This window comes from Nannospalax galili, unplaced genomic scaffold (genome assembly GCF_000622305.1).
Source record: "Nannospalax galili isolate Female #2095 unplaced genomic scaffold, S.galili_v1.0 scaffold761, whole genome shotgun sequence".
Classification (NCBI taxonomy): domain Eukaryota; kingdom Metazoa; phylum Chordata; class Mammalia; order Rodentia; family Spalacidae; genus Nannospalax; species Nannospalax galili.
This window is the reverse complement of record NW_008346389.1, coordinates 370,902-393,834: the sequence shown is the minus strand read 5'-3', so window position 1 is coordinate 393,834 and position 22,933 is coordinate 370,902. Positions and strand designations below refer to the sequence as shown.

At 38.1% G+C, this 22,933-nt stretch overlaps 1 protein-coding gene across 4 annotated transcripts in view; it reads left to right on the top strand.

Annotated features, from left to right (window-relative positions):
• The window catches only part of Ptar1 (protein prenyltransferase alpha subunit repeat containing 1), a 39,718-nt gene that overhangs the window by 4,201 nt on the left and 12,584 nt on the right, over positions 1-22,933 (top strand). For 2 of the 4 annotated variants that reach the window (XM_008842744.3, XM_029568146.1), the window contains exons 2-5: positions 6,713-6,882; positions 15,747-15,813; positions 20,116-20,220; positions 22,313-22,526. In XM_008842744.3, the coding sequence (XP_008840966.1) occupies positions 6,713-6,882; positions 15,747-15,813; positions 20,116-20,220; positions 22,313-22,526 (556 nt within the window). Of the gene's footprint in view, positions 1-748; positions 863-3,329; positions 3,418-6,712; positions 6,883-15,746; positions 15,814-20,115; positions 20,221-22,312; positions 22,527-22,933 lie in introns of those variants that run through there. The other 2 variants (XM_029568145.1, XM_029568144.1) reach the window with 2 other exon arrangements.

Genomic DNA, 22,933 nt, shown 5'->3' with positions numbered 1-22,933 from the left:
CTCTATATGAGACATGGGGGGTTTAAAAATATGGTTTTGTACTGGAGACAAATTTCTGGTATGATTAAAATGTTCTGCACTATACTAACTATATGTAGCTATTGAGCACTTGAAATGTGCTTAATGTGAATGAGAACTGAACTTTGATTTTAAACATAATAACCTCATATGACAAGTGATTATTGTGTGTTATGTGTCTAAATAGAGACCTAAGACTTACCTGCATGAATGATCAGTTAACCCTGCAGTAGCTGTATACTGAGTAAGTACTGTGTCTTTTGAAAGAGAAGGGAAGCCGGGTGTATCTGGACCAGGACACCTAGGGAAGTGGCTTATTTTATTTTTGTTTTTATTTTTGTTGTTGTGGGGTTTTTTGTTTGTTTTGTTTTTGAGCTGGGTCTCTGGGTAGCCCCACCTGGCCTGAAACTCACTATGTAGACCTGGCTGGCCTTGATCTGACAAGAGATCTGCCTACCTCTGACTCTGCCACCTGAGTGCTGGGATTAAAGGTGTGCAGTACTATACCCAGCTGGGAGGCAATTTTTAATGTGAGCATTTAAGTATGAATAGGATTTAAGTGTCTGGGGGAACCACATGCTTCCTCTGGGAGTGGTATATTGGCCAAAAGTAACAAATGTGATTGAAGGATTCTGTAGGGACAGACTAAAGAAGTCCTGACTATCTGGCTGAATTTCTTTCTTTCATATGTACAGCAAAAGAATACTTCCGTCTGAAGGAGACAATGCTAATCTCTGGAGACCCCTGCTAGGAGCTGAGTGTAGATTAGTGCACAGTTGAATTATGGTCCCTATCCTTACTGGAACTGCAAACAAACCAACACATATGAAAATAGGCAGAAAGGGTAAGAATGATATGAAAAATAATAACTGGGAGACTTTATTTGCATTAAAAGTCCAAGATAGTTCTTTCAGAGGAATACCATTTAAATTGAGACATATACTTTCTAAACAATAGGAAGGCCCCACTGAAAATTTGTAAGAGTAATAATGAAAGACAGTTTAAGTTGAAGAATAAGAAATCACAGAATCTAATAGTCTTATAAATGATTTCTATGTACTTAATATAGTTGTAAAAGTTTGTGTTTAAAATTTGAGTCATGGATTTGAACCTTGTCTTTTTTTTTTTATATTAGCTAAAGATAAGACTCTCCATCTATGAAATTGGGCTACAATTTTTACTGTTAGTTATTGCATAGAATAAATGCAATGATGTATGCAAAACCTTACACAGAGTGTGGCACACAATAAACAATAGCAATTTGTGTAGCTGTTTTTAAAATAAGGTCAGTAATGTAATTTCAGTGATGCACAAAAGTGTTTTTAAAATTAATGAGGAAGCCAATTGGGCCTCTGAATTATCTTCATTGCTGGTAAAGTTTTCATTATTAATATGTAAGAGTCAGTTCCCTCAGATGTTTTACTGACTTTGTGGTCATTCTAGAAAGAATTTCAGTTTGAAAAACAAAATTAACTGTTAGATTAAAAGGATAGCTATATGCTATCCAGAATCTAGGCTGTTTCTGTTCAGTTATGACATATAGAATTCAGTTCTAGTATTTGGATTCTAGTATCCATTCTTCCTAGAAAGGAAATTAGTTGATACTTCTTTTGTGAACAGAAAGATAAGTTTTAAATGACTGTTGATGTTTCTACAAAATAAACTGACTAGGGAAGATTCTAAACATTGGAATAAAGATGATATCCTTGTAACATGAACCTTGAACTTAAGTGGATCTCCGCTGTGAAGTAGGGCACACAAACAGGTACCTCCTGCTGTATATGATTCTAAGTAAAGGTGCTGGCTTACTCCATGTTGTCTTTGGAGCAGCCTATCAAGGCTACCTCAACCGTGAGCAGTGTAGTATCTGTTTGAGAAGATTAAAACTTGTTTGCTGTTGGGGCTGGAGAGATGGCTCAGCAGTTAGAGCACTGACTGCTTCTTGCAGAAGACCCAGGTTCGAGTCCCAGCACCCACATGGCAGCTATGGGCCGTCCTTAACTCCAGTTCCAGGGGAATCTGAAGCCCTCTTCTAACCTCTGTGGCATTGTACAACATGGGTGCACTCACATACATGCAAGCAATACACTCTTACACATAAAATATTAAAAAAAAAACTCATTTGCTGCCCCAGACCTTCATTCCTTTAAAAATTCTGTGATCTTGGTTATGCAGGTAATATTTATTTGAGCATATTGTTAATCCCAGGAATCTAAATGATCTAGAAACCTAAAAATGTAAAAGAAGGAATTTAGTGGTGGTGAAAGAGTCAGAGATTCTTCATACAAGACTATTTCATGAGAAAATAATTGGAAATTATTTGATGCTTATAGCATATTCATTGTAGATGTTTAAAATAGCAGTTCGTGATATAGGAAATTTTCTAAGTTTTTTTAAAAGGGTCATGTCCAGTGTGATTTCACTTTCTGTAAAATACTTGGGGGCGGGGAAGACATACACAACATTAACAGAGATAGATGATAGAGGATAGAGACAAACGAGACAAACCGATGACTTTTAGTTTGTATTTTTCTGAGTTTTCCACATCTTCTTGAGTTTGGAATCAGAATTTAAACTGGAGACCCAGATTCTTAAGTCAACTGCTAGTCACACAACTTCAGGTAATCCCTTCATCTTAGGGGACCTCAGTTTCCTCATCTGATAAAAAGAGAGACAGGAGGAATGAGGTTCCTTGTTTTTTAATGATCTGGAATCCTAATTGTCTAAAAACAAATTGGACTGTGAGCTAATGGAGTAGACGTAGAGGTCTGAGACTAAACATTCTGGTTTGGGGAGTCTCACGGACTACCTATCTTTATAAAGGAGATGCTGCATCTTTTAGGAAGCAGCAAGACACTGTATCTTAGGATCAAATAACTTGACAAAGGCTTAACATTCTTTTTTATCTATTAGCAAACTTCACTGACTGACCTCAGGCTCTTGAATTGATAATCACCTTTGTCTAGCACTTCATAATTTGCTATGTTCTTGGTTTTTATATCAAACGGAAAGCATTTTTCTTATATTTCAGATGAGAATTCTAAAAGTGAGCTTAACAAATTCACAGGGACCATCAGTGGTAGAAAGGAGACTAGTTATAATCCTGGGCTTGTTATCAAGTGCTTTTTCTCTACACTGCACTGCTTCTTTCCACGTGTTTGTGATTTTCTCCTAAGATTAACATTATTAAGACAGTTATTTTCCATACATGGAAACAGATGCTCAGTTTCTCTGTCATAAAATTTGAAAGCAGGGTGCAGTCTAGCCTGTTTCCTTTACTAGAGCTATTATGCAGTTCTATCTTTTCCCAGAGGGGGAGAGTGAGGTCTGTAGAGGCTGAAGTGGCTTGATGGATGACCCATGCTGTTTTCAGTACACTGTACTAAAAGAAAAGCAAAGGTAATATTCTTTTGGAAGGTCAAGTAATGATAACCTTTGAAAACTTTTTAAATAGTATTGCTGAAGAGTAAGGATAACCAGCCTTTGGGTAAGCAGTTACCAAGCACCTGCTGTCCTCAAGGACTTTAGTTTTTTAAAAGTATTTCTTAGAAGTGTGGCCAACCACGACAGTGTATTTTTTAATTCTGCAGATGGCTTTGTCTTATAATTTAGGTACCAAATTAGTACTTGGACATTTTATTTCTAGTACAACTGGTGAGCAAGACTTGTGTTTAACATTGTAAATTTAAGTTTTTTAAAAAAACAGCCTCCAAAACTCCTCCCCAAACAACCCAGAAGCTAGGATACTTTTTTCTTGTTACTATAACATGTTTTTAGCTCTTGGAGTTCTTTGAAGTATTATAAGTAGTTATTAGATCTCAGAGAACAGAATCTCCTGAATAATTAGAGTGAGGGTTTTTGTTTCTTCTTTATTTTGTTGGCTAATTTTAGGTTATTAAAATATTCTACTTAATATAGTAAAATCTGAATGCTGGAATATGCCATCATCAGTATATTGGATATGGCTGGTTGTCATCTTAGTGAATTAGGTAGAATCCAGGTTAATATCACTAAATATAAATGCACAGTCATGTTTTAAAATGCTGGACATTGACCTCAGATGCTCTCTTAGTGTTGCCCTTATTTTTTTCACACAGAACTTTTTTTGTATTACTGGAACAGCAAAGTGATAGCATTTTATTACAGACACTGACGTCTTTTCAGAAACTGTTAGTCTTTGAAGTCTCTGCTTCATTTTACTCATTTTTGCATTATCTGAAACTAATGTAGTGATCAGTAGAAAGCAGGTCACCCCTGAGCTACCCAGTTTAGAGTTTTCAGGAGGGATTTTAATTTAGATCCATACCTTTTACCAATTTGTGATGGTGACTTAACAAAAGATTTTTCTTATAATCTGTAATTAAACAGGTTTCCCCTGCCCCTCCCCCAGGTCTATCAAACATTTATCCTCCTGGCAAAGGAATCCCAGTGGGCCCACATAAACTCTGAAGACCAGTTATTATTTATTTATTTATTTATTCATTCATTCATTCATTCATTCAAGCAGGGGGACAGCATCTTATTTAGCCCAGGCTGGCTTCAAAGTTGCTATATGCTGAGAATGACCTTGAATTTCTAATCATCCTGGCTCTGCCTCCCAAGTATTAGAATTATAGCTGTGTACCATCACACCCAATTTAGATGGTGGTTGGGATTGAACTCAGGACTTCATGCATGCTAGTCTACCAACTGAGATACATCCTCAACCCCCCCCCACTTCCTTTTTAGCACATTGGGCTGAAGAGGTGGTTCAGGTTAAGAGAACTTGCTGCTCTTACAGAGGACAGGAGTTGGATTCCCAGTACTTATGTCAAGCAGCTCACAGTCACCAGTAACTGCAGTTCTTGAGGATGTAATGCCACTTCTGTCCTCTAAGGTCACCTGCACACATGTATGTATACTCACCCATAGACACACACGTGCACACAAACAGAAAGAAAATCTTTTAAAATATTAAATAGACTAAAAAACTTTAAAGACTTTGTTAAAAGATTTCTACTATTTTTTTGTTGTGTATGTTACATGTGGTATACATGCACATGTGTGTGAGGGTACAGGAGTTTGGAGGCCAACAAAGGACATCAGGTGGTCTGCTCTATCATACTCCCTTATTCCCTTGAAACAAGTCTCTCACTGAACCCAGAGATCTATCTATACCTCTCTCTCTCTCCCTCACTAGACTGACAGGCCAAAAAACTCTAGAGATCCTCCTGTTTCTGCCCCTCACGGCCCCCGGTTACAGGTGAGTGTGGCCACAGACAGCTTTGTACATGGGTGCTAGGGATTCAAACTCAGGTCTCATGCTTCCATAGCAAACCTACTGAGCCATTGCTTCAGCCCTCATTAAAGAGTTCTATTATCATAGAGTTCTTTTTAAAAAAATATTTTTATCTTTGTGTGTATCTGTGTGTGGGTTTGTGCATGTGAGTACAGTACCTATGGAGACCTGAAGAGGATGCCAGGTTCCCCTGGAGCTGGTGGTACAGGTGATTCTAAGCACCTGACATCAGTACTGGGAACCAAACTTGGGTCCTCTGCAAGAGCAGTAAATGCTCTTCATTGCTGAGCTGTCTCTCTGGCCTCTGATAAAGAGTTCTTGTTATTCATTAAATGAAGGGCATTCTGTTTAGGATATTATGTAGGCAAAAAATTAACTTTTGCAGTTGAGTGATGTGTGTTTTTGTTTACTGGTTTGGTTAAGTTAAATGCTTTACATGTTTTTTAAGTCTCTGTCTGTAGTAAAAATGTTCAATTTAAGTTGATCATGTTCTGAAATATATTTTGCATTTTGATTAAGGTAATTTTTTTCCCACAATATACAGAGAACAAATGACCAAACTCTTTGTTTTTATTTTTGAAACAAGGTCTCCCTGTAGCCCCAGCTGGCCTGGAACTCACTATATAGAACAGACTGACCTTCAACTCACAGAGATCCACCTGCCACTGTGATTAAGGGTGTGTGCCACCACATCTGGCTCAAATATCCAAAAATCTTATAGGCAGGATAGCTTTTATTGATAATTTATTTCTGCTCACTGGTTTATATCCTTAAAAAGTAGAAAAATACAAGTGAAAAGACAGCTAACTTCTATGAAAATAAAAGTTCTCATTACCTTCTTTCTCAAAAAAATTCTTGATGTTTTTCCAAGAAAAAAATTATATATTTTAAAGAAATTATATGGTGGGGGAGAAATTATATAAAGGCTTTATTCTATTCATTATATTCATTTTTATTTTCTTCGCATATACCTTGCCAGGCATACCAGTGTGCAGACCCGCATTGTTATTTTAACAGCTTTATCATATGGATGGGCTATACTTACTTTACCAGTATTGTTTGTTAAACAATTAGATTGTTTCCTGTCTTACTACAATATTGCAGTGAATATACTGTTCATTTAGGGTAGGATAGTTTCTGAGCAGTGGAATTCCTGAGTCAAAAAGTATATGCTTTAACATTTTGAAAGGTGTTTTCAATTCACTATCTAAAAATAAGCTGAACTTTCACTCTCGCCTTGGAGAGCACTGCAGTGTGCTCCTTCCTCTCTATTCTTGCTGTCACCAACAGACTGCTTGTTTTCATCGCTAAGTAATATTCTTAAGGGAAATTTCTGAGCTTTTAACTCTTTGGAATTAGAAAAAAAATTTAAAGCCAGTATTATCTTCAATTCTTTTTTATGTCTTACATATTAAGAGATGAAATTGGCCTGATCCCATGTCCTGAAGCAAGGTATAACCGGAGTCCCATTGTCCTGGTTGAAAACAAACTTGGTGTGGAAAGCTGGTGTGTCAAGTTCCTTTTACCGTATGTCCACAACAAGCTTCTTTTGTACAGAACAAGAAAGCAAAGGCTGAACAAAGATGGTAAGTATGAACCATATCTTCCTCCCCTGGGAAGAACCCTTGTTTGGGGGTTGGCATTCCTGGATACTAGTTTTTGCTCTTTCCCACACTCCGTGAGCAGGTGCCTTAATCATCTGTCAAGTGAGGCATTTGGATGGATCATTAGTTTTCCTATTTTGTAACTACAGTGATTATAATGTAAGTATCTCAAGCAAGATTTCAAGCCACCTGTGCAAGCACAGTGATTTTTACTATATATGTTAATGTGCCACGGTCATTATTTAAGGATAGTATCCTATAATTTTAAAAAAGTTTGAGCACACAAAGGAGTATTCTTGTGTTCCCCTAAGCCCACCTGTGATTTGAGAACCTTAGCTTTTTATGGACAGTAGAACTTTGTAGCAATTCAAATGAGATAATCAAGGTGTGTATTTATAGTAGTTATAGTGTGAGACAGTTTTGTGATTTACGAATGTGCCATTTCACTTTGAATCCCAGTTGAGGGATTCTGAGTCTTGTTTCTATGAGGAAATAAGAGAGAGGGGGAAGGGAGGGTGGGAGGGAAAGAAAGGGAAGGAGGGAAGGAAGAAAAAAGGAAGAAAGCAAGAGAAAAAGAGAAAGAATGAAAATCAGGGTTTTACTTCTTCCGTTCCTCTGTGGTAATTCTTACCACACTGATAATCCCTAATGATCTCACTGGTCTCTTTTCTTAATGCTGCCTTACATTAAGCCTCCGGTGCAGAAATTCTGCTTATGGTTTTAGGCTCACTTCAGTTTTCACTTTCACTCGCTGTTCCTTTAAGACCCTGTCCTTTGCTATTTCTGTAAAACTTTTTCCTCTTCCCTCACAGCAGTCTTCAGCAGTGCTCAGTATGCTGGTCGACTGATTGTGAATAAGAACTTTCTTTCCTAGACAATTTTAATTACCAGTTCAGTAGCCATTACCAAGGGCCTACTCTTACAGAACTGTTCTGAGCACTGTGAGGGGTAAAAGATGAAAAATACATGGTTCCTTTATGTCCTAGTTTGTTTCTTCATTGCTGTGACAAAATACTCTGACCAATACTAACTTGGGGAGGAAGGCTTTATTCACTTTACATCTCCCAGGTCACATTTCAGCAGGGAGCCCAGGGTAGGAACTCAGGACGGGAACTTGGAGGCAGGAGCCTGGAGTACAGGCCATAGAGGAACTCTGCTTACTGGCTTACTCCCTGGCCCCTCCTCAGCCTTCTTTCTTATGCAACACAGGCCCACCTGCCCAGGGATGGCACCACCCGCAGTGGGCTGGGCCCTCCCACATCACTCAGCAATCAAGAAGATGCCCCACAGACTTGGCCACAGGCCAGTTCTATGACAGCAATTCTCCAGTTGAGCCTCCCTCAACCCAGGTGTGTCAAGTTGACACTAAAGCTATCCAGCACACTTTAAGAAATTTAAAGTTGAGTGCTGAACAGCTTCTTTGGGGGAAAAGTGTTGCTGGTGTATCACATCTGACGTCCCTGAATTTTTCTCAGTACTGCCCTTAGCAGACTATCAAAATAGGTTAATGGTTCTTTTCCCTCTTTGGATCATAAAGTAGTCCGATTTAAAGGTTTAATGAGAAATGATTTCTATTTTCTGTGTGACTGCTTCAGTCGCTTAGTCCATGGATGCTTGTTTCTTAATGAAAAAGCTCTGCCTAAGCTTGGTGTGATGTTGATGGCATGGCCTACGTTTATATTCAACAGACAGAAGGGAATTTGCCTTTCATTAGACTTTTTACACTTTTGATTCCATCACCATGTCCTGGGTTGAGAACAGCATGAGTGCCTAGCACATTACTTTTTGCCAAATGAAGCTGTGTTATTTTTACCATTGTGTATGGAAATATGTAACTTGTGCATACTTAACTGGGGTAAGAGGTGAGGCAGAATATGTGCAGAGAAGAAACAGTAAGAATTTCTAAAGTCAAGGATATAGTTGTACAGTATTAGACTTTGCATGCTCCTGTCTGCTGCCTCAGCCCACCTTTCCTGTGGCCGTCCATGCCTGTCCATGCCCTTCTTGCCATTTCCATTTCTCACCTTTCTGGGCACTGTGCTACAGACTTTGCTCTGTCTCATTCACAGAATTTTAGTCTTGTTAGCACCACAGGACAGAAGGATCTACGAAAACAGATTTTGATTTTATCTTGGGCTGTCCCCACAAGAATTAGGACAATCTAAGACTTGGGGAGGGGAGGGCAGCATAGTTCAATGTGGTGTCACATACAGGTCAAATAGTACGTTATCAGTAAAAGAAGGACAGTTCTGATTTGACAGAGATATCCAAAAATGCTAATATGTGAGTATTGTGCCAAACTTATAAACTAAAGCAGTTAGAATACAGAGGTGAATCCTGCTAAGGAAAAAATAATCACAATTATGTGGAAAATGCTATTTCTTTAAAAGATGTTTTTGTAGAAAGTGCTGTTATGTATAAAAAGTACCAAGGGTAGAAAGCTGATGCTTAAAGAGGTTTCTGAATTCCGGTGTTTGTGTTTTATGAGGCCTGAATCCTGGTCATGTCTTCATAACTCAAGATGACCTTTATTGTCAGAATAGATTTTATTTTTAACCTGAATATGTCACATACTCATTAGTTTGGTAAGTTCTTTAAAAATTTGAAAACATTCTGCTTAATTAGAGGTTTGTTTTTTTAAAGTCTGCTGTAGTAATAGCCATATTTTGTTTAACAGAGGAATGATATTACAATTCTGATTGGTATAAAAAAATCCGACCAGCTCAGTGACACACACACCTTTAATCCCAGCACTTGGGAGGCAAAGGTGGGCAGAGCACAGTCAAGAGCCAGATCAAGGCTAGCCTGGACTACATAGTTCCAGGCCAGCCAAGATACAGAGAGACCAGAAAGACGATCAGAACATTGAATGTCCCAGTTGGGCAGAACTCCTTCAGCTCCTGTGTCTTTAAGTGTGTCCTCCGGTATTTTTTTTCTTCCTTCCCTCTCATAACCCCCAGTCTCAGTCTGTAGCTGAGCATTCTTTAAAAGCCCCACCCCCCTTATCCCTCCTTTCTCTCCCTCCCTCTACCTAGTCTGTCTAGCTAAGCCTTTATTTCTAGCTGGGTACTTACTCCCTCACAGTTGGTTGGTTCTGTTTGAGGCTCTCTGTAATCCCTGACCCCCATGCCAGTGTCCAGTTACTTCACATAACACTCTCCAGCACTCCGTTAAGACCCTTTGAGAGACACTTCTCTGAAATACGTTTTTGGATTGTTTGTTCATAGTGCTTTCAGAGTTGACAGAGTGTTAAAGTTCCTTACCCTGGTTCTCAAGGCCTTTAGCAATCCAGTCTATCCGCAGCCCAGTTACCAGTCCTTCTTCCACTTCATAGTCAGCATTGGAAAACATAGTTGACTGACACTCATCTACAGATCCACTTTATTTTGCCTTGCATAGTATTTCTCAACTAGCTGAATAAATGTTTAAAATTAAGATAAAAATCTATGTTTCTGTCCTTATTTGAAAAAGCTGAAGGCCTGGATGCTTAACTTTCTGCATAGCATGCGTGGTACCTGTGATTGTCTTGACTAGGCAGGACTACTGACTCACCATAGCCTCTCCACACCCTTCAGACACCAAGAACTTGCTGCTATTGACATTTATTTGGATCCTGCAGGCATTTGTATTTGCAGCATTTGGTAACTACTCCAGCCACACATTGCTCCATTCTTTGAATTCATTCTGCTACTGCCTTATTTGTGTGCCTTGTGTGGCCATCATCAGCATACTTGCCAGTGGAAGCAAGCTGAAGTCACACTCCTCCCTCTGAAGCCCTCTCACTGCCTCAGGACACAGTAAATCTCTCTGCTTTTATGGCTCCTTTATTCAGATGACTTGCATAGTAAGTGCGTACCATACTGTATTGTAGTTTATTCTTTAAACACTTCTCCCTGCTGGGTTGGGAGTTGCAGGGGTTAGGGCTTGTTCTTTTCTTTTGTCACTCAACACTGTTAAAGGCTGAAGCCATGTCTGGAAGAGATGAGTAACCAGGGTTCTTAGCTCAGTCTAGCTACCCATTCAGGGGGCCTGTGTGTTATAACAAACATAACTTTATCTTAAGCTTCTCTTTATGTAGTACCTGAGTATATTTTGGAAGAGGAGATTAACCAGTGTTGTCTTGAATTTATTTCTAGATGCGTGGAAACCTTTCTGTGTCAGAGAGAATTGTAAAACCCAGTGACCAGATGCTGCTGGTACCAGACAGACCATTGCTAGAATGCAGTATAACAAAGAAAGCATATTAGTTTTTCCTCTGGCATCTGTAGTTCTTTTGTGTTATTTTCTTGCTCTAGCCATAGTTTAGCTACTTTCTTATGTATGATGTGCCCAGATTCATTTTCTGCCTGTGATATAATGATGGGTTACTCATACATTGGAATGTAGATAATAAACATGTGTTTACTGGTATATGTTTTGGTATCTGGAGAGAAACCTGTTTAGTTTCAAGAGACTGTGGGACTTTCAGTAGCTTGTGCCTTCTGGTTAAGGTATTGAAGAAATGGTTTATGGTTAGTGACATTTAGAGAGTGAAATATTTGTGACCAACTGTTAGTTATACATGTTTATGTTAGAGCTTGGCTCACCCTTCCTACAGAAGGCAAAGTATTAGCAAAAAGCTAGCACAGGAAGAGCATCTCCCTGCTTTCTGGAAAGACAGACCTAAATTCATCCAGATCATCAACAGTCTCGGGTCAAATGACTTCATCTCTGTCTTCCTCTTTCCTCACTGAAAGAGAGTGCTGATTGGGACCTCAAGGTTTCTTTGAGTATCTGACTTTTAATTATCTCTAGTATTTCTAACCCAGTTACTTTTTCTTGGTTGGCCCATTCCTGTGTCTAACATTCTACTTTATCCCCACTTCTTGCTTCTGAGCTTGACTTCTGAATCATGAAGACTGAGCAGTTTGTAAAGAGGAGAAAGCGTGATTGTACTTAATTACTAGGTGCCACTGATGGTTGTCAAGACTGCTGATGTTTTCAGTCCCAAGATTCTTAACTATCGCTCTGCTCAGTACTCACTGCTCAGCTTGGATTTTTTTTTTCCTTCCTAGTAGGCATTGTTCTTAGCTCCTGTGGCGCTGACTAGGGTTACAAGCTTTGTGATAAGAATTAACATTCAGTGTTGGCTGCATATCAGATACTGTCCTGAGACTTCATGATATTAATCATTTGACACTTGTATAAGGTAGTTCTGTTATTAGCTTCATATATAATAAAACACACTAAAGCACAGTGAGAGTGATCCCCCCTCTGCCCTTCCCCGAACTCCCCGATAAGTGGTAAAGCTGGGCTGTGATTCCAGCAGCTGCTTCTCCTAGTGAAGGAAGCACTACTTTGATCAGCCATAATTCGAGTAGGCTTTTCAGTGTTTGCTTTGTACCTTGTTAGTGTCTGTCGTGTGCTGCTCTGCTGCAGTCTCTTTCTCTTGAAACATGACCTTGTCTTCACTTACAGGGAGCTGGGGAAGGGAGCTGTATTAAAAGTACAGACAAAAGTAACTCATTGGTTATTCATTTTTCCGTAATGTAGAGAGTCAAAGGGACTGAGTGTCAGTTTACTCAGGTAGTATAACAGGCTTTTGAAAAATTACAGACATCAAACAAACTCCACAGCTTTCCCATCATGCATAAACCTTTCCATATAGCTTCTAAACTAAATGCTTAAAAAAAAAATGTTGCTTTAATTTACAAGTTTAGGAATTTAGACAGTTTCACTATAAACTGCCTGTTTAGTTTTGATTTATTAATGTTAAGAATGTTTATTTCTTCATTGGTAAATGAAAGTATTTACATGTCAGACAGCTATAGAAAACTTGGATAAGACTCATTGCACACAACAGTGTGGGCTGTTGTCTCCATTTCACAGGTAAGGAAATTGAGGTCCAAAGGAGTTAAATTTTACAGATGGTAAGTGGGAAGCTAGATTCAAACCCAGCTTGCATGACCCTAGAAACTATTCTACACTCTCTGTGCTGTGTACTAATGTGGCCTTTCCTTTATCAGAGGTCAAGTCTTGATATCTTCACCCAGCTTAGTACTGTGTTCACTGCAGATGCTCACAAAGCTTGTTGAATGATTTGAAGTTTTATTCAGGAGGAATACCTGCCTCCCTAATTGATTGTCTGATTAAGAGGATGTGCTTTATAGATGTAACAAAGTAATACACCCACAAAACAGATGGAAGATTTTGTCTAGTGAAGAAGCCAGGAAAGCTTTAAGGAAAAGATGCACTAAAGAGCTCCCGAGACATAAAACATTTATTACATTTTACACGTTTAAACATCGGAAGACATTTCTGATGGAAAGAATGGCAAGCAGGTAAATCTGAGTTCTGTTCAGAGAAGAGAAAGTAGGCAAGTTGAAGGGTATGTTCAGAGCATGGTAGGGTTAGTATCAGGTGGAGCATAACACAGCAGGAAAGTAGGGAGCTAGGTTGTTAAGAGATAGGGCTAGGTTCAAGAAGGTTTTGTTTCCTAGCTCGTTTCTCTAACACATTGTGCTCCAGGTATGCTGTGCCCCATAATCTTTGAGAGTACACCGTATGTGAGGTTCATAGTACTTTGCCTTTGCTGTGCTTTCCCATGGTCTGCAGCGCCTTTACCACCGTCCTCATTTACAGTCTCTCATGGGACCCTAGTTATAGCTTCTTCAGAAGGCTGCCAAGTGTGGTCGTGTTTTTACTGCAGTTACTTCCTTTGTTCTACATGATTGTTTGTTTATATGTTCCCTCCAACTTGAGGATAACCCTATAAAGGGTGACCTCAAGTCATATCTATTTTAATTATATCCATTCTTTCAGTTCTAGGCCCAGTGTAATCATTGTTCATTGTTGATACTTGGAATATTTGTGGCGTATAGTGCTAATAAAACATTGCATTTCCCTTGGCAAATATTTAGTGCAAAAACTTTAAAAAGGAAAGAGATTGATTACCTTGTTCTTAATAGGCACTCACACTTTGCACATTATGACTTGTAATGGGAGGGATATAGACGACAAAAAATGGGCATTGTTCCTACAGTTTTTTTATTAGATGCCAGTAGGAGTGAAATCTTGAACTCAAAATAAATATTTATTTTTTATTAAGATCATGGAGGAACAGAATAATTGATATTGTTAGCTAGCCTCTTTTAAATGAATACATGAGATACTTATGTGTTCTTAATTTTTAGAAGCTTTATTTTGTACTTAACACTGAAAGTGTCTTACTTGTTATAGATATACATTTCAATTGTCGTACAACTGATGTGTTAAAAAGTGGTCAAATGTTAACCCTGTGACATACTAATTGGATGACTAAAACCAAATTGGTTAAAAACTCTAAATCTCATTTTCCGTATCAGTAAAGTAGAACATAAAAATGTCTTGGGTCATAATTGCGAGAATGCAGTAAAATAATATGAATAAAAATATAATGTTATGTAAATTTATAATGTTACCCAGGAATGCAAAATACATGGTCACAGCTATTTCTTTTATTTGTGTGGCATATAATAAAACTCTGGTGTGTTGCCTAAGTTAGCATTGTGTCTCTAGATTAGCAATAATTTATAAAATTTTCTTCATTTTTTAATGAAGACAGTATGTCCAGATTTAACCAATTTAGTTCTTTTAAACACAGGTTTATAGAGGATGACATGGTGGTACAAACCTTTAATCCCAGCACTCAGGAGGCAGAAGCAAGTGGATAGATCTCTCTGAAGCTGAGGCCAGCCTAGTTTATATAACAAATTCCAATCCAGTCAGAGCTACATGAGACCCTGTCTGTCTCAAAAAAAAAAAAAAAAAAAAAAAATTGCAGGCTTATGGAGTTTATTTTAATCCATGGGCATTTTGCCTTGACCATGGTAGATAAATAGCTAGTGGATATGAATGGGTTATCACCAATGAACTATAAATAGTAAACAAACTGAAACATTGATTATATGACTAATGGTATAAAGATATAAAATAAAACAGAGTACAGTGTTTTTTAATCTAACACAATGAATTTTCAAAACAATTATAAAGGTTAGACCTGGGACACAAGTACACTGTGCTGCTCTTGGCAGTATAAAATACACAGGCCATTGGAGGGCAGTTTGTGAAGTAGTAGGAACCATATTGATTTTTATATTGCTTTGCCATAGTAATTCTATTTCAGGAAATACATTCTAAGAAAATATAAAGGTCCTTAAAAATGACTACAGTACTTTTATTATTACTGTGGCTATGCAAAATGTGCAGAAGAAAGGAAACTTTACAACAGACTATAAATAAAGTGGGTCCGATAGGGGTAATTTTTTTTTTTTCCTTTTGAAATTTTTCATGTAATCAGTGCCTGAAATATTTGTGGAATTAAATGAATGATGTTTTTAAAATTGCTTCTTTCCCTTGGGACAAATTAATGCCAAAACATATACTAAAAGGTGGGGATTGGAGAGAGAGTTCAGCAGTGAAGAGTGCTTGCTGCTCTTCCACAGGACCCAACTTTGGTTCCTAGAACCCACTTCAGGCAGCTCAAAATTACCTGTAACTCCAGGGGGATCTGACACCCTCTTTTGGACTCTGCAAGCACCTGCACTCATGTGCATATACCCACACATACATACACATAATTTTTTTTAAAAATTTTTTTAAAGAGTAGAAAGGTTAATTCTTTATGGGCATATGTCAACTTTTAAAAGAATTATACTTACCACAAATTGAAGAAATTCTTGAGGATAATAGTTATACCCCTGACTGCTCAGAACAGTCATTAAAATTAATACGACATGAGATAAAATAATGAAGGAGAGAAGGAGAGACGGAAGCCAGACTTTGCTGGGTAGTACTGTTTGTTTTCAATATGCTTCTTTTTATTTTAGAATTGATAGATGTCACGTGCACCCTGCTTCTTCTCAACCCAGACTTTACCACTGCATGGAACGTGAGGTATGTCATTTTCATCAGTGATAAGGAAGTTTGTCCAGATTTCCGAAGACATAGAAACCCTGTGAGTCTGTTATCTATTTCAAATGAAATATAAACCATATGTCCATAGTATTCTCCACTTACTTCTGCAGGACAGTTTGAACACATACACTATGCTCCTTTTATAGCATACTTATTTTCTCTAAACATTTGTTCCTGAAATACAGATTGTTTTGTTGAGCTACAGTGTACTGTCTGATGCCTCCTTGGCACTGTCTTCCCTTATTTGGGGGATTACAGGTATTTGGAACCATTGATTGGATCATTAGGCATTGGTTGGCAGTTTGAGAAGCACTATAGTGCAATGGGAAGTACATGGAATGAGAAAATTGTAATGAGGATGTTACTGCATTAGTCTTAGTTGAGCCACTACCATTGTGACTCCTGTGCGCCAGCCATTTGAAATTTCTGACATTCAGTGTTTGGAAGAGTAATCGCATTTTGTTAATGTATTGTGTTCTTTGATTCTGATTATTGCAGCTTTTAACAGAAAATACTTGATAGAAATACTAAAATTTAGACCAGGATCTTTTTTTATTGGTTTATTCAGCTAAACTGTGTGTGTGTGTGTGTGTGTGTGTGTGTGTGTGTGTGTATGTATGCATATACACACACATATACATATATATGAGATTAAATAAACTGATATTTTCATTAGACTTAAACAAATTCTCTTGAATGAAAAGCAGAATACAAATTATAAATAAAAGTCAAGTCCTATTGAATATTCTGAATTATTTTAAATTTTCCTATAGGAAAGCACTATAAATTATAACTGTCTTTAAAGATGACTTAAATCATACTTTATTTAATTTTCTATGTATTTTAAACAAGGTCACATTTTGAATTAGTGCTTTGTAATGCTGAATTTTGTATTTGTAACTGATTTTTAAGATTTTAAGTAACTTCTATCATAGGTATTTTAAAGTGTCCTTGAGCAGTTAATGATGGTTCTGACAGAGTTGGGAAACCTCTCCAAGCTTCAGTTTTCCATGTCTATAAAATTAGAAAAATAATTAGGATGAACTCTATGAAATTGTTGTTTCAGTAGATCAAAACCAATTGAATCCTAGCACCTGGATCTCTAATAAAAGGAACTGAGCCTACTGGAGAAATAGCTGATTCTAGAACCAAGTGAGGAAGTATACAAGATGGGCCTGGAGCATCTTAGAGGCAGAATGTAAGGAAAGTGCTATTAAACATAAATACAGTGGGACTATGTTAAAGCTACATAGGAACCAACAGAAAGAACTTCTCAAAGCAAAACCTAGAATGATTTGAGCAATAAGATAAATGCAGGAATCTCCCCTTCCTCTGGGAAGATGTGTTCTGAGATCTCTAGTAGATGTCTTAAAGCCAGGATAGTATGTTTCTCCTGAGTGATTGCTGGCTTACACAGCATGAACACATTGGACAAGGGATGGTTTGCATCCTGAGTCATGTAACATGCGATTTCATCATGTTCTAAGAACCACATGCTGTTTGAAATTTAGGAATTCTTCCTGAAATTTTCCATTTGAAATATTCAAATCATGCTTGACTATGAACTCCAGATAAGGGTGGACTTTTTAGTATAGTATTGGTTTATATGCCAGAGTGTAAAATGGATATCCTTAAGTCTACACTGATATAAATGAATCAATAAATAGGAGGCTGCAAACAATGCCTGCTAACTCACATAGGTAATTCCTCTCAAGAAGGTGGAGCCTAACTCCCCATCTCTTATGTGGGTGCTCTGCACTGATTCAGAAAAATCATGGGGACAGCCTTTCTTCAAAAGAATAATGAAGAAACCTGACATAAATTACCAGGCAATTCAGGTCATCTTCAACAGTATCAGTCATGTTGATAGCATGTACCCCTAATGTTTAATGAAATGGCATTTTACATCTGTGGTCTTTCTTCCCAGAAGCTATGACCCCAGTCTAATCATGAGAAAATCACCCTACAATACTCTCAAAACTATCAAATGACAGGAAAAACAATGTAAACATGAAGAGAGAAGAGGAGCCTAAGGAGAAATAACCAAATATATTATGGAGCCTGGATGAGACTCTGGAATTCAAATAAGGACATTTGCTAAAAGCTATGGAATTCTGAATAAAATCTGGCCTTCAAGTAGTAATATATCAGTGTTGGTTCTTCAAGTTTTACCAGCATACCTTAGTGTTAACAAATAGGGAAACAGGGGCAAAGTATGTGGTAGTTCTGTTATCTTTACACTATTTCTATAAAACTGAAACTTACAAAATAAAATTTTAATTAAAAAATGGTTGAATACCGGAAGTTTTATATAGCTCAAATTGGATAACATACATAAAATCACAAAATATAGTGCCTTTTCAAAAATGTTCAGGAGAGGGCAGATTATTTTTTAGGATGACTACTATTGTATGAGATAAGTAGTGCCCCATAAATCTCAGACTAATACATTGTTGGGTTTAAGAATCTATATAGAAAATAGGTAAATGCCTTGTAAAATACTTACTTCAATTTAGCTATGTACTTTTAAAATGTTAGGTGAGATATTTAATTTATAAATTCTTTGTGGGTCTCTCCCTCCCCTCATGGGCTGTTGGCCACTGACCCACGAGAACAAAGGGAGCAGAGGCGACGAACAGGGTCAGGACGGCCAGTGAGCATGACGGAAGAGACCTTCCAGGAGGAGTCAGTTTCAGTGATACAGCTCATTTATTCAGTGGGGGTCGGGGAAAATATAGGGTGGAGGAGGCAGCCAAAGTTTTACATGATAGGTGCTCATAGTATGCTTAATTTACATGTGGTGGGGATCCTATCATCTGGCTATAGGGCAATGCCTAATTATCATATAGAAAAAACCTGGGGGCAGTTTATTGCAGGTAACTATGCCTAAGGTCATGTTCCAAATAAGGCCAGGCATCTGTGCTTTGAGGCATTTTCCAGATAAGGTCAGGCAGAGAGCAGGAAGCCCCCACTGAGAAAGGGAGTCCTCCATATAGTGCCGAGCTCCTTAGAGCTCTCCGGACATGGTGGACTATGACCTTAGCAGCAGGGTCCCCCAACAATTCTTCATTTTTCTTTTTGCATTTCATTAATTTGTTGAAACTCATTACATGATTTATTTACATCTGTGTCTGTCATCTTAAGATTTACTTTCTGAGTTTTGAGTTTTGCAGAGCCCATTGTGTTTTAACTGGAGCACTCAAGTGACTGGAATTTTTTTTCAGCCAGCTAACTTATTTGAATCAATATTCCTTAGAGCAGTTAATCTTTCCTTATTGCATCTCTAGGTTATGTGATTACTGTAACTTAGCTACCATATTTCTGTTTAGGGTAACTTTAAAACAAAAAAATTACTTGTAACAGTATCAAATGTCTCCATATAAGCAACCCTGCCCCTAGAAAGGCTTATGAAATTGAATTTGAGTTTACTTCCCTTTTTATGGTTCTGCCAGGTCATATTTTTAAGCCATTGATTGAGGTTGTTTCAGACTAATATGTATTAAGACTGGGAATATAACTCGTGGTAGAGTGCTTGCCTGGGATGTGTGAGCCCTTGGGTTGGATCACCAGCACTGCAAGAACAAACTCCCTACCTTAAAAAAAGACATCTTCCCAAAATACTACTTCATTGTTGAAGTAGATTAAGATTAGCCTCCTAATTTAGAAACTTTGTAAAGACTCAGTTACAAGTGCTTCCCTCTTTTCTGAGGGGGGGGGAACCTCCCTTTATATGGGTATTTAGGGAAATAAGGTAGTTGTAAATAAGGATAGTTCTTAAATTTAGTAAATGAAAATTAAGCTTATAATGAACTCTATAGCACTGCTTTTCAAACTAATATGTTTTACCTGAAGGGTTTGTTAAAACAGATTGGTTCAAGCACTATTTGTAGTTCAGTGTGCCTAGGGCAAGACCTGGGGGTCTGCATTTTCTCTTGAGTTACAGATGCCAGTGTGGCAATCAAAAGCCACACTTTCAGAAGCCAGCCAGCAAACCCAAGGAGCCTCCTGTCTTCATTCCCCAGCACTGAGATTATAAGTGCCACAGTGTACCTGGTTTTTAATGTGGGATCTGGAATTGAACTCAGGCCCTCATGCTTTATACATCAAGCCCTTTACTGACTGAGCGGTCTCCTCAGCCTCTATTGTTTTTTGTTGTCCATTGTTTAATAATTCTTGATAATTCACCATGAAGATTCATTAAACATAATGCAGAATATTTGAATAGAAAAATAATATTTTCGTGTGTGTGTGTGTGTGTGTGTGTATATTTTTTTTTTACAGGAAAGAACTGATCCTCTCTGGCACTTTAAATCCAGTTAAGGACTTACATCTGGGAAAGCTGGCCTTAACTAAGTTTCCAAAGAGTCCAGAGACATGGATTCACAGGTGTGATTCATTTATAGTGTTCTTTCATATTCAAGATGGCTGGAGAAAAATACAACTTAAAAAGCAGGGTTATGTGTTGGTTCAGAATATGAATTCTAAAGTCAAGTTACCGACATTTAATTCTAGAAACTGTCACTTCCTGCCCAAATGTCCATGGGAAATTATTTAAACTTTCCATGGCTCAGTTTTCACGTTTGTAAAACAGGAGCAATAATATTTGCCTTGTAGAGTTAGTAGTTAAGTGCTCCCGAGGTAACGTGTACAGGCACTACCACAGCACTAGGCACATGTTAAAAAATAAATGTTGGCTGTCTTTACCCATTTGTAGCAGATTTGGAGATTACAATTGGATTCTTAACTATAATGAGCAACTCGGGTTTTTAAAATGCATGAGTTTGTTCCTGCTAAAGACAGTGGTCTGATGGTTATTACTATTAAAATTTTAAAATTTTAAAGAAAGCTAAGGGCAACTGAGGTGATTGGTGTATAGACTAAACTAAAAGCTATGAAAACCATAAATGCAAAGATCATTTTTTAGAGTGAACACCTGAGATAACCAGAATACAGATAAGGGTTCTAGAATCATGGTTATCTGGAAGCCTCTGTCTCTGGAATGCACATGACTATTTGTGACTACAGTGAATGGTATGGGCTTGCTGGTTGGCTTCCCTGGAGCAGTCACTCTCAAGCAGTCTATTCTCCTTGAGCCTTACTAACATTTCCTCGGTTGTGGGCATTGTTGGGCACCTATGCCAGCTGAGATGTCTTAGCTGTAATCTTGCCTTTGGCTGACATTTTAAGGCAACTCTGTCCAAACCACAATCAGCTGCATTCTCTTCCTTACTAGAAATTGGCATGGTATGACTCAGAGAGTCATATGCCAGTGTATATGGAGGTTTGGAAAGGGTGATGTCAGAAAGGAACTATTAAATGTCTATCTCAGTTATTAGGGAGTCTATAATTAAAAACAAAACAGTATTTTGTTGCTAAATAGAAACTTCATTGTTTAACAATGAAATGAATTTACTTAAGCTTGTGTACCTTGGGTTGGAAATTTTTAGTCTGAAAGATTGCTTTCATAAGACTAAAATATTGATATAAACATGAAATAGAAATTCTTACTGCTATTGACTAAAATATGCTAATGTAAATCTTTCATAGACAAAAGGAAACTCTGTAAAGACATTTTAAAATCTTGGTGGTTTAACTATTTGTTTCCATACTTTATGCTGTGATAAAGAAATTTTACCCTGGGGCTGGAAAGATGGCTCAGTGGTTAAGAACACTGGTTGTTCTTGCAGAAGACCTGGGTTCAAATCCCAGCACCCACATGGCAGCTAACAGCTGTTGGTAACTCCAGTTCCAGGGGATCCAACAGCCTCTTCTGTCCTCCACGGCATTGCACAACATGGGTACACTTACCTACGTGCAGGCAATACACGCATACACATAAAACAAAAATAAAATTTTTTAAAGAAATTTTACCCAATGAATGAAGCTTTTTATTTGCAAACAAATACAGAGTAAGGCATGGATGTATAATTGAAGATCTGAAGATTCTCTTCTCATATTTCCCAGCTACTGATTAATACCCCTTCCCTACATACCACACATAAACCACACCCACAAACTATACACAAACCACACCCACAAACAACACACAGCCATTTCCATATACCACACAGAACCATCCCCACATACCACACACAGCCATCCCCACACATCACACATAGCCATCCCCACACATCACACGTAGCCATCCCCACACATCACACACACACACATGGACTAGCTACCTGGCTACAGGGTTAGGGACTTATTCTGGAATGATGGCATTCTTTTTTTGACAGATTTTAAAGTTTTTGAAAGATTTTTCTTTCTTGTTTGTTGTCCTCATTCCCCCCTCCCCAATTCATGTTGCTAAATTCAGTTATATTCCAAAACACAGTAACAGCAGCCCCTCCCCCTAGGGCTGAGCTTATAGATAACTAGTACTTTGCATTATCTGTCATTGGAAACTAAGAGCAAAGAAAACTGGTTGCTTTCCTTTCTCACATGTTCTTTCCTCCTTTCCCCCATGCTACATTAACAGACGATGGGTGCTACAGCAGCTAATTCAGGAAGCTTCCTTGTCTTCCTTTGTGACCAAAGGAAACTTAGGAATAGTTCCTGCAGAGAGGACACAACGAATAATACAAGAGGAGATGGAAGTCTGTGGTGAAGCAGCAGGGAGATATCCAAGCAACTATAATGCCTGGTCCCATCGAATCTGGGTTCTACAGCACCTGGCCAAGCTAGATATCAAGGTAAGGCTATTCACTATCCATGGGCAATCCTGCCCCTGTGTCCTTGAAACTTCTGGTAGTATTTCACCTCCTGGAGGTAATAGTCTAGCAGCTCAAAAGGATCAAAATAGTTGATGTCTCCATTGAAATCCTTACAATCACAGAAGGGTTTGTCTTCTCCCGGTGCAGCTTGGGGCACTGATAAGGGCAATACACTGCTAGACCACAGGCTTATTCCCGGAAATACAAAGATCACTAATCCTTTTAGAATTGGAATTATTTCTTGGTATTATCTGGAAATGTGTCAGTTAACCAAATTAGCTGGCATTCTTTTCATCATTTGCTCCCCCAGAAAGGAAAGGAGAGGAACTGGGACAGAAAAGTCACCCAGGTATTGTCTGAAGTGGCAGAGCCTTTAGGTTACCTCA